The sequence below is a fragment of the Varanus komodoensis genome, unplaced genomic scaffold (genome assembly GCF_004798865.1).
Source record: "Varanus komodoensis strain SLA01 unplaced genomic scaffold, ASM479886v1 scaffold17, whole genome shotgun sequence".
Taxonomy (NCBI): domain Eukaryota; kingdom Metazoa; phylum Chordata; class Lepidosauria; order Squamata; family Varanidae; genus Varanus; species Varanus komodoensis.
This window is the reverse complement of record NW_025335505.1, coordinates 17357715-17375064: the sequence shown is the minus strand read 5'-3', so window position 1 is coordinate 17375064 and position 17350 is coordinate 17357715. Positions and strand designations below refer to the sequence as shown.

The following is a 17350-nucleotide window of genomic DNA, read 5'->3' as shown; positions in this document are numbered from 1 at the left end:
GACATATTTTGGTATGCACTTTCCTGACAAAATCTCTTGTGTCTGCTGAGGCTTACCGCTCAGAGTTAAATCAGTTGAATCTAGCAGGGTACCTAGAACACAATCTGGTCCAGCTTTCTTGGATGAGTTTCAGTAGGTACAACTTGAAGCTGTTGACAAAGGGCTTGGACAGGTTCATGCAACCATGTCTATATTGGATCCTTGCTTTTTGTGTCTTATACAAACTAAGGGGGAGGTAACAGGTGGCTGGTCAAGGAAGGCAATTAATGCCTCTTTGCAAGAGGGAGTGGTCCTATGTCATCTGAAAAATGTGGTGAGACAATTCCTGAAGAAATTCTCTTCAGAAGCTTTAATAACTTTTAATAACCAGAAACTTTTAATAACTTTAAGTAGCAAATGTTCTTTTCTCATTCAGGTACACTTGGATTATCAACTAGGGTTCAGGCTGAGTTTTGGCACAGAAACCACTTTAGTCATCCTATATGATGAGAAACAGTGGGAATGTGGCCTTGTTGATATTCCTGAATCCTTTGGTAGCTTTTGATACCATCAGCCATGGGATCCTTCTGGACAATTGTCTGAGCTGGGTGTGGAGTATATATTTGAAACTGGATTAATACCACTTTCTATTCCCATACCTTTAATGGTATTTAATCCTATAAATTGGGGTATTGTTAATCTGTCTGGTACTTCTTTTGAAATGATTTTTAGCTATTTAAATGGTTTTCAAGTTTCATATATTGAACCACTATGTGGTATCTTATCTGTTCTTGTGCTTTTGTAATTTTAATAATTATGAACTGATCAGATAGCCTCAGCCATTCCATATTTATAGAAATTAAATATAAGAATAAATACATCTCTGTTATTTTTTTCAATCCTACATGGGATTTTGGAACACACAGTTTTCCTTCCTGAAGAGAAGCTGCAACATGTGACTGTGTTAAGTCTGTTCGTATAATTGAAAAATTTCTTTGCAAGCTCATGGTCTGGGTTGAATACATGCATTTTGATGTGGTTTACTGGATGGGTGGCTTTCAGTAGAGTGGTTGTTCAATGCAGGTGGCTTTGTAAGCCCCTTCCAGCGCCACAGTCTTGTAGCTTTCAATATAAGATATATATATATATATATGTGCATCTCTGCACTTGCTTAAAAAGGAAAATCTTTCTTGCTTTTGTGTTTTTTGCTGCTACATAGAACAGAATGGGAAAGCGACTTTCTGAAATGAGGTCAATCTGGTGGTGTTAAATTGCTTTGAAACTTTTGGCAAGGTTGATGCTGTGCATATGTGCAGTTGGTGGTGCCCATGGGACTCACCACCAGTGCAATGCTGAGTTAGCACTTTCTAAAATGGTAGGTGTGATGTGCCTGTGGGGATCTGCACTGGTGCCCCGAAAGCTCCCTGCTCCTCAAAATATTTATTTTAAAGAAAAATGGTAAGCATCTCTCTTCTCCTTTTCTTGCTCTTTGTCGCTATTGCTTTGCTCTGCTCTTTCCTTCCCCCTCTTAGCCTCACTATTTCTTTCTGGCTTTAGCTCATATTAGATTAGCCAGCTATTAGCCACCAAAGCTATTATGTGATGAGCCACATCTTCCATGGGAGATATTATGTGGTGTTGCCCTGCCTGGCTTCTCAAGTTCTTAGGCAGTCTGAGATTTGACAGGAGGGCATCAGAGGTGGCTTTTATTGCAAATCAGTCATGATCACTGGTATTCTGCTACAGGAATTGAATAAGGAGGTCATTTGAGGGTGCATCAGTTTGTTTGGAACAACAGCTGGCGCAGTAGGCTTGGTCAGGAAGAACTTTAAACCTGTGCTTTGAGCACACAGATATTCTATAATTAATATGCAGTGGTTCCTACATGCAAATCAATACAAGATAGAAAAGATCCCTTGCAGTGTTGTGTTTTTTAAATATCGGTTTACATGCAACATTCATTGGCATATTTAAAGCAGTTATGGTAATGTTACAGTGCATTGGATTTATATGCCAGGAACACAACTGTCAAGATGTCACCACTCAGATTTTACATGTGTGTACCCACACAACACAGGTATTAAGTAAACAGGTAAGTTGGAAGGCTCAGCTTTAATAGGCCCAGGTGCCACATAGCTAGTTGGTCTGTTGCATTTTGTAGGATAATTCACAAATCTTTCCAAAAATACTTCTGAAAATGTGTGCAGAATGGAGGCAACTCATGAACTGGGCATTTTCTTTCTTATCCTACCTAGTTATTTTTTAGGCTGCTTGGTTTGTTTGTTTGTTTGTTTTTTGTATTTTAAAAACTTGCTGTTTGACATGAATGTGGCTCCTAGAAGTACACCCAAATCTTTAAGATGTAATGAGAATTCTGCTGGGCAAGGCAGCCAAAGTTCAGTTTATAATCCTGCATAAACCAAATATTTTTTACCCAAACATAATCTTAAAATGTGGTTATTTTTAAGTTCCTTGGAAAAGTAGCAGATGCAAGAGTAGCAGAAGGAAGGGTTATTTGGAGAACAAAAATGAATACTTTCTTAGTTGATGAAAAGCCATGTCAGGTATTTATAAACATATAAATAGCTGATCACTTTAATGCATGGTGCCTCTGTCAATAGTTTTGTTATGTTCTCTTGCATGGCAAGATATATGTAGCTTTGATCTCTGTGTTTTGACCTGTAGAATGTAGGTTGAAAATAAATCATAAGATTTAACTAATAAAGTAAGGAGTGCTACTTTGTTTAACTCTGTAATAAATTAAGCAGTCCGTCCTTGCATACACCTTACCTTTATGGCTTGCATACACATTCATAAGCCTCCAGAAAATTGATCTGTGTATATGTGTGTGTATTGTTTTTATGCAGCAGCCCTCCTTTCTCCATCCATGTTTAATGGGTTAAAAAAGCAACTTGTAGGATTTTGGAAGAGAAGACCTAATATGCTTTTTTTTAAAAAAAAAAAGGAAAAAATGCTTCCCCCCCCCCCAATTCACTTTGTGTACTAGCTGATAGAAAGTCAGGGTGCACATTTATGTAATCTCTGCATGAATTTGCAGACAGGTTGAATTCTAGCATGGCAGAAGTGACTGAGAGGACAGTTCTTATAGTGTCTTAGATTGGGCTTTTTCACATATTATGGGAGAACTGCCATAATTATATCAACATACTCTATAATAAGATGAAGTCCATCCTGCTTTCCCTAGGAATGTACTTGTATGATGCATACACTTCTAAACAATTCAGCTTTTCCAGTTACACCTTTCTGCTTTTTGATATATGCTTAAAACAGTTGTTGGTGTTGTTGTTCAATTTATATGCCACTCCACTAGCCATAGGCTCTCTGAGTGGCTTACAACATATTAAAATTCAACTATCTAAGCAATACAAGCACAATATAACATTCAGTACAAAACCCAATAATAATAATAATAATAATAATAATAATAATAATAATAGTAGTAGTAGTAGTAGTAGTAGTAGTAGTAGTATCAGTAAATAAAACCAAAGCAGGATGAAAACCAAAATAGGAAAAATAGAATTAATAAATACTAAATACTGTAGTGACAGATTTTATTTTCCTGGGCTCCAAGATCACCGCAGACGGGGACTGCAGCCAAGAAATTAAGAGACGCTTGCTCCTGGGGAGGAAAGCCATGGCAAATCTAGACAACATACTAAAAAGCAGAGACATCACCCTGCCAACAAAAGTGCATATAGTCAAGGCTATGGTTTTCCCAGTTGCAATGTATGGCTGTGAAAGCTGGACCGTAAGGAAGGCTGAGCGCCAAAGGATTGAGGCCTTTGAATTGTGGTGCCGGAGGAGACTCCTGCTAGTCCCTTGGACCAGAAGGCGATCAAACCGGTCAGTCCTAGAGGAGATCAACCCTGACTGCTATTTAGAAGGCCAGATCCTGAAGATGAAACTCAAATACTTTGGCCACCTAATGAGAAGGAAGGACTCCCTGGAGAAGAGCCTAATGCTGGGAACAATAGATGGCAAAAGAAGGGGACGGCAGAGGATGAGGTGGCTAGATGGAGTCACTGAAGCAGTTGGTATGAGCTTAAGTGGACTCCGGGAGATGGTGGAGGACAGGAAGGCCTGGAGGAATGTGGTCCATGGGGTTGCGATGGGTCAGACACGACTTCGTGACTAACAACAACAAATACTGTAGACATATATAAAACCCCCAAAATAAAACACAAACCATTAAAATTAGAAATAAATATCCCTCCTTTAAAACCACCAGCATAAAATAACATTAATACCTAAAACTTCACCTGTCAAAATAACTGCTATACAGATAAGTCTTTAATTGGTACCTAAAAACCCAAATAGTTCGTGCTAACCAGACCTCAAGCAGGTTTGAATTCCAAAGTTGGGGTGCCCTCCTCCTCGTATCTTAATTTGTTTTCTGTATGGATTGGTAATCAGTTTTACAGAACTGTAGCAGTTTCAAGTGATTCTTGTTTCTGCTTAGGGGTTGTGCTAGCTTGAATCTAGTGTCTGCTGCAGGAGAGAAATCACTGGCACTCCTGCTTTCTTGCCATTACTTCTGATGGTGCTACTATCTGGAATAGTACAGAGGAAACAAATAGCTTTTGCTTGTGTATATTGCTGGAACAGCAATTTATCATACACAATATTTTTGCTATCTCTCCAAACATATCTATTGAATGCCTTGAATGCCAAAGTGGAGCATGTACATGAGTGTTCTGAAAGGAACAAGGTAGTAACAGAAAGCCACATATTTTTATATATTTTAGCATTGGGGTGGCAATGAATCATCATGCTTAGGTCTTGAGGGCCTTCTCTGGTCCAATTGTTTTTCCCATGGGAAAGGATTAGTTAGACTGTGGATCATACTGTATACATTTGGGAAATCACTAGTGATCTAGGTGCCAGGACTGTACCACCATATCTTATATGATTCTGAGTTCAATTCTTTCTTCTAACTAAGGCAGATGGAGTTCCCAGACTGGTTTTGAGATCTTTTGCTACTCATATTTGACAGCACAATACAGTTTTGTGCCTCTACTTGCGGACTGACCTTAAAACATTTTAGCTTTGTCAGCACAGGGGAGTTAGCCTTCAATCCAATGCACAGTTTTCCCCCATTCAAAGAAATCTGTTAGCAAGATTGTGCCTATTATGTAAAGCAATATGCTTTCCCTTCTGGTTAATTTTAAATCTGGGGTTCCTACAGTTCTCAGAATTGTAGTTGTTCATTTCTGTTCTGCATTGGAATGGTACAAAGAGTTTGGCATCAGCAAGCTGTACTCATCTTGAAGCACTCAACTTTGGTACATGCCCAAGACCTTTGCTCTATTTCTTTGCGTAGATAGATATCAGAACTGATTCAAGGGCAGGATTTGTCAGTTGTATTTATCTGCCTTGCATAATCACTCTTCTGCATGCACTCTCTTAACCCTTTTTGGTTTGATTATGAGTAATCTTTAGTCTACAAGTTTCTGCTTAGTCACTGTGCATAAGCATACAGTGCTTTCTTAACCCAAGTATTTTATTTATGCCAAGTTCATAATTTCCTTCATTGTTATTCAGAAAAAAACCTATGTTCAGGGCTTTTCAAAATTTTGCCACGTCACCCCTAGACAGTAATTTAATTATCTGATTATTGTAGTTTGGGATTTCACATTCATGCAGTCTGCTAGCAGATGCTGAAAACTGGAATGCTGAAATTTGTGGACCTTGATCAGATCTATCATGGTGTTGCTTGAACTTTACTGAGGAAAGTGATGCCATGCATAGTGGGTTTGTAAAAGTGCCATGTTTGTTCACTGACTTGCATTTCTATTGAATTGAAGCTGTTTTGCTTTGCTTAACTATGGAAGTTCTGAAATGAGCTTCTTGATTAGAATGGGAAAAAAACTCTGAGGTTTTTCTGAATTCCTTCAGAAGCTTGATTGCTTTTGTTACAGAACAGTTAATTCTGGAACAAGACTTCAAAACAAGTTCTACATAAGCTTGAGCACTATGAAGTTCCTTCAGGCTAAAAAGAAGCTTATGTAATGAGTACTGTTGTAGTGGGTGAAGAGGCATTTTTATCACATGGGTTACTAATACCTTTTGTTGATTAAATGTGGTTACAACATTGATGGATTGATCTTGGGATTGGCTTTGCTGGAGGCTGGCACACACTTTGTACAGCGTATACAGACAATGCTAGAGAGTCTTGGAGGGCAGTGACTTTCCCAGAGTGCTTTCAGTCTTCTCCAGGCTCTTTTTAGTTTCCCAATCCCAATTAAATGGGAGAGAGTTAAATTCTACAGCGTCTTGGTGCTTTTCTCATCTGAAAGTGGGAGATTGCTTTAGAGCAGTGGTTTTCAACCACCATTCTGTGGAAGATTTCCTCCCAGTTGTGGGGGGACACATCCCACTTGTTGCAGACCTGTGCGGGGACAGGCTGTGCTCCACCACCTCTTTCTTGGTTGGCATTGTGTTCACAGGGGGTGAGGTGCTGCTGCTGGAGGGGGGGCAGGAATGGGAGAGATAGCTTGGTGGGAACCACACTGCACCGATTTCGGTATGTTGTTCTTTTCTTGATATTTTTGTTGCTCAGTTTCTGGTGGTTTTGTTGAAATTTTTTTTTGGTATTGTCTTGAAAACTAATACACAGGATACTGTATCATGTGTATGGTGCCTCACCCATTCCTGAGGTGGTTTTCTTGTTTCCGCTGGTCCCCAGCTGTCGAAAGGTTGAATACCACTGCTCTAGACGACTCTGCTGTGGCTTGGTCAGAAGGCTCTTTGAGCATTTCCCCATTTAAAATAGCAGAGCATGGCTCTCATTAACTTTGGCTATGCTAGCATTGACCCTGTTGGTACAGATGGAACCCAGGGAATGAGGGAGGGGACCAATAAGAGCAGCAGCTACTAGTAATGGGGGAAAAAACTCCTTTGAAGTTGATATTGACATTTGGAGGAAAACTCCTGTTTCCACATATTAAACAGGTTTAGAAAAGTGTACATAATTTGATTGATTTAACTTCAGATAATGGCTTGAACCTGTGTGGGCCATCAGAGATTCAGCATTACCAACAGAACTTACACACACTAGGGTCTTGAGTGAAATTTATTTGTAATTTTACCTGCTAGTTATCAAAGATCAGGTATCTATGAAGTAACCCAAAAATTGCTGCAATGGTAGACAATATTAATTGAGTTTTGGATCACGGTTAATTTACTACCAGACCTATATATATTAGTTCAATATTTTCAACACTTGTAACTTGGCTGCATAGTAAAAGTGATTAACAAAAAGTATGTTTGTAAAAAATTGATATGTCATGCAGTCTACCATAGTTGTGGAATTTAAGGCTTCAAGATGCAAATATACAAGCTTGCCACTAGGATGTATGAACATGAAAAAGGATTGGAGACATTCATGAAAGATTGATGTATCAGATAGTCATGATCTTAAATAGAACCTTTCAGGTAGTATGTATCTGACTGTTAAATGCTAGAACATAGGATTGAAAAATAATAATTGACTGTGTGCTTTTTAGGGCCTCTAGTTGACTGCTTCTGGTGACTATAAAGGCTTGACTAGATTAATCTTCAGTCAAGCAAGGAAGTTTGGACAATATGGTATTATTGTACCACAAGGGAATGCCAAATGACTCCAAATTGATGTAGAGAACACGAGAAGGGAGGTTGTATCAAAGGTGCTACAGCACTGAATTACTCAATAATCATGATAATGATGGTAACAATTTATATTAAAAACTAAATTGCAAAGGAACCCTCTTACAGTTTGCTATGAATTCTCACAGTGTCATGTTACATTAAAGTATGCAGGTGATAACTATTCATATTTTGGTTTCTTACAGCACCCTGGTGGTGAAGAGGTACTACGGGAACAAGCAGGTGGAGATGCTACAGAAAGTTTTGAAGATGTTGGCCATTCCACAGATGCTAGAAATTTGTCAGACACTTTCATTGTGGGAGAACTTCATCCAGTGAGTATACTGTTCATGGACAGAACTCTCACCTGATACCTGTTTTGCATTGATTATAGCTGCAAAACAGTATGACCAGCCTTCATCAATGTGGGTCCCTCCAGATATATCAGAATGCTAATCCTGTTAGCCCCAGCAAGCATGTCCTGTGGTCAGAAATGCTAAGAGGTATAGTCTAAAGCATTGGCTGAAATATATGAATCATGTTTTGCTATCAAGGTTGAATAGTCTTAGTTCATGGAGAATTGGAGCAAGTTATTGGTATGTTTTCCTTTCAGTTGAGCTTTGTGTTTTAAGGTCAGGTTTACCAGTACTGATCTTCAGTATTGGCCTATATTTTATGTTTTACATGTAAGCTTGTTTCCATTTTCATTAGAGTGTACAGAACTTGGAACAAAAGTATAGTTTAAAAGCCAAGGTTGTGTATTAAAAAGTGTACATGCATGCACACACATGCTCTACTCTGTGGCATTTATTCTCAGGATGGTAAATATGTTTACTTGAATTGTGTGTGTGTATGTAAAGGTTATATTTCTTTGTGTTTGGCAGCAGAACAGACTTATCCAGGTTTGTTTACTTACTTGATTCTGGGGAGGAACAGGGTAATTGACACACATTATACAGGTAACATCATTTGGCTATTTCTGTCAAGCAAATCTGGATGGTACTTCTGTACTCTTCACTCTTAATCACATTCAGTTTTTGAACTCATAGCTAATATTTTTAAGTGTGAAGCCTTTCAAGCTTTTACTTTTTTCTTTCTTTGTAAGCTGTTATTTTTTACAAATAGCAATTCCCCCATGTTTGCCATGGGTAAATGGAAGGGTTAAATCTAATGCTGTGCTAGCAGATGTCTGCTAGTGTATTCAAAGTTCTCCTTCTTTCCTTCCACCTGTTCCCTTCCATACCACCCAAAAATCTGCTCTGGAGGGTTTCCCATCTCTTCTCAGAGGAATGCAAGGGGAAGGAGAATCATCCCCCTCCCATTTCTGCTCCTGGCAGCAGAACACCCCAGCTGGTGGATACGACCCTGTTTTTCCCATTAGGTGCTATGTGACTTTCTGGGTTGCGGCATGCATCTGAATTGTATACAGAATCAGAAAGCTTCTAAGTGACAGATCCAATCCTCCAGTGATTTTGCTGGCACATGCAGATAATTTAAAGAAAGAGGGTAAGAAGTCAGCTCTTTCTTTGTGCTAAGCTTTTCTTGATTCATAGTCTTTAATGATAGCTAAGTTCAAGGTAATGGCATTGAATTCTACCAGTTCTTTTCTCAGAAAACTCAATAAAACTCTTCTAAAAGCTGTGTGGTGTACTGATGCTGCCACTCTGTAATGACTTCATGTTCAGGATTGTGTCATTATGAGCTGGATCCCTTTGTGCACTTGTTTGTCTAAAACATAAGCTAGTATGTTTGATATTTCTCAAAGTGGTAAATCTGGAAATGTGGCCAAATTTAGCTTATGGCAAAAAAGCAGTTGCTTACTCTGCATTTGCTGTAAATAGTCCCTCTTAACTACTTAGCCTATTTTTTCTGAAAGACAACCATGGAATGTGCTTTGTTGTTGTCTAGTTTATTGTTGTGTTCTTCATGGTCTTGGTAACAGCATTAGGATAAAATTGCAAAGTACAATTTATGCTTTCCAAAGGAACCAAACAGGTCCTCCTGCTTTATAATGTTCCCATATATAAAAGGAATTAAAGCTTTGCCAATACAGTGTTGGCAGAAAACAAGATGTGATAACAACTTATTAGCCAACATACTCTTTCTCCATGATTTTGTACTTGTTGGTTCTTTTAAAAGACTTCCCTTCAAACTGTTTTGCTGTTGCTATGAAAAGTGCTTTGCTGGAGGATTAGCTAATTGTTTACATATTTTCAGGAAGTGTTTAATCATGCTAGTATTTATCTTTTGTTGAATTAACATGTACAGTAGACTCTCGACTATCTGGCTTACGACTATCTGGCCTCCGTACTATCTGGCCTAGTTAAAAAATAACTATCAATGAACAGTAAAATAAGTTTAAATAATTTTTGTAAGAATTAAGCCTATGCTTTACGTTAATGTTTTGTTTATTTTAAAAGTGTATGTATTCATACTGTACAGTGTACATGATTTTATGTTTCCTGCAATTAAGTTAGACATTATAAAATTTATCTTAAAATGTGTACAATATTTTTATCCTTGGACTTCCTTTTTCTGTAATAAATTTTTAAAATGTACAGTACAGTACATAACAAACATTTATAAAGTACTGGCCTGTACTAAGAGGTCAGAAAATATGAATAAGAGTGGGTTTTGGTATAAAAAGGGTGTTTTTAATGGTATGGGTAGGGTAGGAAGTGGGCATTTATAGAACTCTGGCCTATCCGGCTTTTTTGTTATCTGGCCTGCCCTTCTGCCACATTAGGCCGGATAGTTGGGAGTAGAATCTATTAGGATAAAGAAATATTTTGAAAATTATCAGGGAACATTACACAAAAATTAACCAGGTGGGATGCCATGTAAAATGTACGTGGCTTGTAATGTCCTTTACTGGCCATCATTACCACATACAATAGAGGTAAATTGTAGGTTAATCAACCTAAGATTTGCCACGGCATGTCAGGAAAATTCCACAGTCATTTTGAATACTCAACCACCAGTTCATGCCTTGCTATGTGATACCTGATTGTGGATGCTATAGGTTAATTGTGGGTTGAATAGCCAGTGGTTAATAGTGGATTATTTTACCCAAAATTAACTTTAGCTTCTGAGTTCAGTCTTAAAAAGGTAAAGGTAAAGGTTTCCCCTTGACCATGGGTCCTCAAACTACGGCCTGAGGGATGGATCCGGCCTGCTGTGGCCTTGCATCCAGCCTACGCTGCCATTTCCCACGCACGCGTTTGGTCTCTAAGCAAGCCACCACTGCCACCTGCCTCCCGTTCATGCGTGCTCGCCCTGCCTGGCAGGGAGGTGGTGGCTCGCTTGCTCAGAGATGGTTTTGGACTCGCTGGGAGATTTCCGAGTGAGCGAGCCACCACCGCGCCTGCCTGATGCCGCCTCGAGCACGCCCGACAGCACCTCACTGGCCTGCGCCCCCAGGCACCCCCCACCTCACCTGCCCACAATGGTCACTGCAGCCTTTCAACTGGCCCCCTATTCAAAAAATTTGAGGACCCCGCCCTTGACGTTAAGTCCAGTCATGTCTGACTCTTGGGAGCAGTGCTTATCTCCGTTTCCTAGCCGAGGGAGCCAGCGTTTGTCCGCAGACAGTCTCCGTGGTCATGTGGCCGGCATGACTAAACACCGAAGTGCAGAGAACACTATTACCTTCCCATGAAAGTGGTACCTTTTTATCTACTTGCATTTGCATACTTTCGAACTGCCAGGTTGGCAGGAACTGGGATGGAGCAACTTGTGCAGTTTTGAACAGGCGACCTTTTGATCAACTAGCACAACAGTTTAAACCTCTGCACCACCTGCATCCCGAGTTAAGTCATAGCAGCCCTCAATTGGCCTATTTGTGTGTTGAATACTCAAGAAGGCTATGAAATGCGCCCAACATGCACCATAGGAAATCTCGGGTTAATGCCTCACTGCATTTTCCTTGTATTAACCTATAGGTATGGTGAACAATATCCTAGTGACATGAAATGGTAACTTTGTTAACTTCAGTCATTCTGCATAGTTTGATTATTGCTTTTTTGTATCTTTCAGGATGATATTGAAAAAATTCAGAAACCGACGGTAAGCATTTCATTTTAATATGTTAAATTTGTTCTATCACAGTGACATTGTCTCTAATAGGTTCTTGCATTGGAGCATGCTTGAAAAACAGTTCAGAGATAACTGGGAACTGCATGGTGAACAGTTGTACAAGATAGTAGACATCATCTATTACCTAGAACCTATGAGTGCAGCTCTGCACTGTTGAAAGGACTCCACTTTATTTGACATATAACAGGACTGCAGTTTTGATTAACCTTTCTGTTACTGGAAGTCACTGCAACTGCAGTGTTGACTACTCCTGGACTGGCTTGGATTGTTAATGTAACAACATTAGGAAAACAATAAAAATCACAACACAGACTTTTCAGGTGCATCTGGATATATCAATTATCTTAGAGATGGCTTTGGCTGAAGTAGTGGAAGGAGAAAATGGACCTGAAGAACAGATGCTAGTGCTGTGTCAAAACTTGTTCAACAGTTTATTCAGGGCTGTGCCAACTACATTTTGCAGCAGTTCTTATGCTTCTCATTGTGCAAATGTTTGTTTGTACTGCCTTACACAAATAGAGGAACATAGTTTTATCCTTCTTAAGCAATGCTGTAGTGTGAAGTGTATACAAGCCTGTTAGTGAGCAGAAGGCATCTTCTTATGCTGAAAGGGACCTCTGATCCAGCTATAGAATGAAAAATGAAGTGTAAACTGACATGTTAAATTTATGAAAGCATGGTGTTTTATTTGAAAACATTGATACTGTAATACTTGCCAAACTGAGTAATAGCTAGAAGTATTACAAAAAAAAAGTATTACAAAAAGTCTCTGTTAAATAATTCCAGTTCTCTATTGGCTAAACTTTCCTCTGCATTTGCAGTACTTTTGTCAAATGTTAACTATTAACTGGAGAAAGAACTTGGTGTCATGAACCATGTTACCTACTGAAACTACCAACTGAAGTCAGTTTGTATTCGCACATTTTTGGATAAATGTGTAGGCTTCGAAGCTGTAAATTAGTTGAACTTAGCCTGAAATAGTGTCAGGTTGAATCTCTCCAGATATGCTTAAGTTGCAATAGACTTTCTTTTCAAAAGCATAGTTTTTAGAATATGTTTCCCTGTAAAAGAAACAAGCAGAGTTTAAGATGTTCCAAATCATTCAGCTACCTTTTTTGTGTGTTAAGGACAGTTCTCCCGCTTGCCCTAATAAGCCAGCTCTCACTTCATAGCTGTTGCATGTGACAGGCTGACATGACCTTGCGCATCCTCCCTTGCTATGTTTAATTTCACTGCAGCCCAGATTTTGGTACATTTTCTTATGTAGCTTGTGGATTTTATTGTTTGGTGCACGTATTCTGTAAAAGCAACTTCTTCCTATCTTTGGCTGTTCAGTATAATGGAAAAATGCAGTTACATATGCCTCCTAAGAGATTATTTGCAAGAAGTGGACAATGGCGTACTGGCACATAGTCGTTCCCAAGTATAGTCTCCAGATTGCTGTGAAGAGCATGCCTTTAATGTAGACCGAGGAAGTTGCCTTGCAAAATCAGATCCCAGTCTGTTCAACTCTGGGCTATCCACACTGAGTGCCAGGATACCTCCAAGCTGCTAGCCACTAAAGCCTCAGGCACATCCTTTTAATTGGAGATGCCGAGAATGTAATTGCAGTTGCCAGGTCCTTCTTCATGCAGAGCATGTTTTCTTTGCCTGAGCTGTGGAAATGAAGAGACAACTAAAAGCCAACTTTATAGGCAAGTCTGCACCAGAATAGAGGTGTCCCTCGATATGGTTGAGTGGCACAAATGCTGTGTGTCCCAGAATATGGAGGTTCTCATGTTGTACTAAGGCCTGTTTAAAATAACCTAGTTTTTCAGTGTTACCACTGAAAAGCACTTGAATCCAGTTTCAAGTGCCGCAGGGCAATTATTAGAAGAGAGCATTGTATTGTCTTCTCATTGTAAGCACACTTGTCTGTTGATATGTTTAACATTATCATTTAGCAGTATTTTTTATTTGAATTTTGAATTTTCAAAACCAAGAGATGATTTCATGCTTGTTATGAACCAAGCAGAGTACAGTGTGATTGTCTTCCAATTTTATACATGAAAATCCTATGAAGGCAATTCCCATAAATACAGTTTGGTGTAATTAATAGTGCAGAGGCTGGGATCCCTTTGACATCCTTAAAGTTTACCCATGGGAGTAGTTTGCATTCTGTCCCTGACAGCTTGTTTTCTACTTTAACCCCTTCATATTTCACTAAGCTACAGTTTCCTGCTAAGAAAACCTTGCTGGAAGTCAGCGAATGCATAATAAAGTGCTGTACTAGCAGTTAAGCAGTGATAGTTAATTATAAGCTAAAATGAATGAGAGGTAAGAGGCTGCAGTATATCTGAGTTAACTTGAAAAACCACAAGTGAAAACAGCATATTACCTATTGCATAAGTTAGTTTTGCTGCAGGATGGACAGGTAGCCAATGTCACTTAAAGGCTGTAACTAATTTATAGCTTTGTTTTTCAGCCCCCTTACATTACCACTGCTGAATCTCAATCCAGGTATAGTATGGATTTCATTTTACTTGAAAATATTTATTATTTATTATTTATTTATTAAAACATTATTATGCTGCCCCATTCACCAAAGCCTTGGGGCGGCTTACAACAATAAATTAAAATAATTATAATCTTAAATTAAAAATATAAACATTAGATTAAAAATACAAAAATACAATATAAAATAAGCCGCCCTGGCCAGATAAAATCCAATAATATTAACAGTTAAAATGCCGCTTAAATAAAAAGGTCTTCACCTGGTGCCGAAAAACAAATAACGACGGTGCCAGGCGGACCTCTCTGGGTAGTAAATATTGTGCTAGTTTATTTTAAAAAGTTCAAATATTACTTAATTTTTCTGTTGCCTTTCCCAACATGAATTCTGTAGGTACTACAGATTAGTGGTAGTGGAAATAGGGTGACTTTAATACATGTGTAGAATTTATTAAAATCACTTTCTATCAAAATAGCCTTTTTAGTTGGATATAAAGGTGGTTCTCTTGTTCGTGCTATGTATGCAAGCTAATGGTTCCTATACGATCTGACATACGATCTGATCTCAATTAAATTCATTGAGATCAGGATAGTCTATTACCCTGATACCATTCTCTGTATCATCTTCAAGTAAGTGATGGTATCATCATTGTACTCCCAAGAAGCTTTCTTGTACTTCTGCTTCAGGAATTGAAAGATTGGGGTGAGGAAGTGATTCTGGATGATTCCTGCATTTTTCTCTGCAGTCCCCAACACTATGTTGATCTAGGGGATCTCCTGTCTCTCTGGAGTAGATTTCCAGGACACGAGGTTGTAGGCTAGTGAAGAAGAAGAAACACCGTTGCCTTCCACCCTTCTTCAAGAGGGAGCATCTGTTGGAACAGAGTTCATGAACAAAATATCATGTCCGGATCCAACCCCAGTCCACTGTGCCTTACCAAAACATTCCAATGTCCAGAATTCCAGTCCATTTCCACTCTGGGAAAGATCTTGGGCACATTCCATCTGTGAGCACAGTCAAAATGTGATCTTTGCTGATATTAAGCCAACTGAGAAATGAGCAGTGCAGGAGCAAGCATGAGTGAATTGCTCAGTAGCTTCCTACTCAGGCCCCATCCCCTCTCTCCTGCAATGAGGTTATTGCCAACAAGCAGCTGACCGGAGATTAGTATACTTCCTTGCTGAGCAATGAGAAGGCAAGCTTTTTTCAGTGCTCAGCAAGGAAAACAATTAGGAAAGTGTGCTGCCAGTCTCCTTGCCCATGAAAACACTGAGGGGAATGAAGAAAGGGGGAACACAAGAACCGAAAGGGGGGGGGGAGTTTTTTTAATGAGTAGCTTTTGATTGGCAAAGACTTTAGGCTGGATTAAAGAGTTCTCCTGGCCAAAGTTTTCCTGTCCTTGTACAAAAGCATTCCACTCACACTTTTATGTAAGAATACTCTTCTCTGATTGCATTTGCTTGTGGGAAAGAAGATTACTTTATGTTTGCACTTGCAGTGGTGTAGTAGTTCAGCAAATGATCTCTTCTTGCAAGTGAAAAGAGTAGACTCAGTAGAACTATGCCTCCTCCTCTTCACGCACCAAATCTTATTTGTCAGTAACCATATAGAGCAGGGGTGGGTAGCTTGTAAAGCAGAACATCTGGAGAACTGCAGGTCCCATCCTCCTTCACCACTGGATTTGTTGGCTATGGCTGATGAGAGTTATAGGCAAACAGTTTTAGAGGGCCAGAACTTGCCAGCGCCTATAGGACATTTACTATGTCTTCCCCTGTTTCATTATAAGAAGCTTTGCATGGCCTAATTGTGTTTGACTAGCAGTGCGGCAGTGACTTAGGTTATAATCTCCTGAAAAACAAGAAGCCTCACTAAAGTTCAGTTTTCAGAGGTCTGCTATTTAAAAACTAGTGGATGCTATATGTAAATAACTTTTTTATATTTTCTAGTTCATGGACCAACTGGGTGATTCCGGCGATAGCAGCACTTATTGTGGCCCTCATGTACCGTTTCTACATGTCTGAGTAAACGCCATATTAAGAAGTAGTAATGGAACATATTGTTTTGGGGAAGAGAACCAAAAATTCATCTCTAACTATCTTTACAAAAGGACAGTACCTGAAGCTTTTAAAATCCATCCTCTTTTTTCTGGAAAGCCAAACTAAATTTGCTTCAGGAACAGATTCTAATGCTGCCTTTTACTTAACTGTTTCTAACTGCTATAAAAGTGAAAAATTCATTAGCTAACCATGTGATACTGTCATGCTATTCTTGAAATGAAGAACACTGATGTTTATGTTTTGATATAACATAACTAACACTTGTCTAGTCATTTTTAAATCAATTCTTTGAAATTCCTTTGCCTGGACAACCATAGTTGTATCTATGCAAATTCCTCTCTCCTTTGGCTTGAGTTAGAATGGTCTCATACAGTTTTTTCCATCCATTTCTTAAGTATAATTGGTTCTTTTCTTCTTACAGATAAGTAGCAAGTTTTCAGTATGAGAATAAGAAACTTCAGGTGTAAAGTTTGTTCTGTAGAATAATGCCTGGGAATTGCCCATTGCTCTCATCAGTAGGACCTTCAAACTGACTCGAAGTGCTGGAGAAACAATTCAGTGCAGCTCCTAACAAAAAGAAATCCAGATTTTTACTTTCATTATCTATTTAAATGTCATAAGTCCAAAGAAGCATAGTGAGACTTCAGGACCTATATGTTTGTGCAACTATTGTCCTTCTGTTCCATCATGGATACCAGTGAGATACACTTTTCCTACAGAATACAGCAAGCAAAAATGTTTTCCAGTGTCTGTTTGTTGGATGTTAACTCTTGATTAAATAAGGGAAAAAATACAAAAAGATTGCTAAATAGCATCTACCTTACCTGTATGTATATTACTTGCTAATAACACTTGTATTAGTCATAGAAGAACTTATGGAATAAATTCAAATGTTTACTATATCTTTTTTCACCCTATGTGAGTGTTGTGGAGTCTATCCAGCATCAAATTCAGTTGATAACAAAGTAGTTCTGCTTTTTTAACATGGGAGAAGGGTTCTGGGAGCACATACCATGTGAGAAGACTACAAGCCAAAATGTGAAATAAATTCAACATGTAATTATAATAAAACTTCTAAACCACT

General features: G+C 38.8%; 1 protein-coding gene across 2 annotated transcripts in view; it reads left to right on the top strand.

The window, feature by feature from the left end:
* Window positions 1–17350, top strand: part of LOC123021545 (cytochrome b5) — a 26981-nt gene extending 9631 nt beyond the window's left edge. For both annotated transcript variants that reach the window (XM_044426331.1, XM_044426332.1), the window contains exons 4-7: window positions 7830–7958; window positions 11659–11688; window positions 14183–14217; window positions 16156–17350. In XM_044426331.1, coding sequence (XP_044282266.1) covers window positions 7830–7958; window positions 11659–11688; window positions 14183–14217; window positions 16156–16234 — 273 coding nt within the window. In that variant the 3' untranslated portion in view covers window positions 16235–17350. The remainder of the gene's footprint in view (window positions 1–7829; window positions 7959–11658; window positions 11689–14182; window positions 14218–16155) is intronic.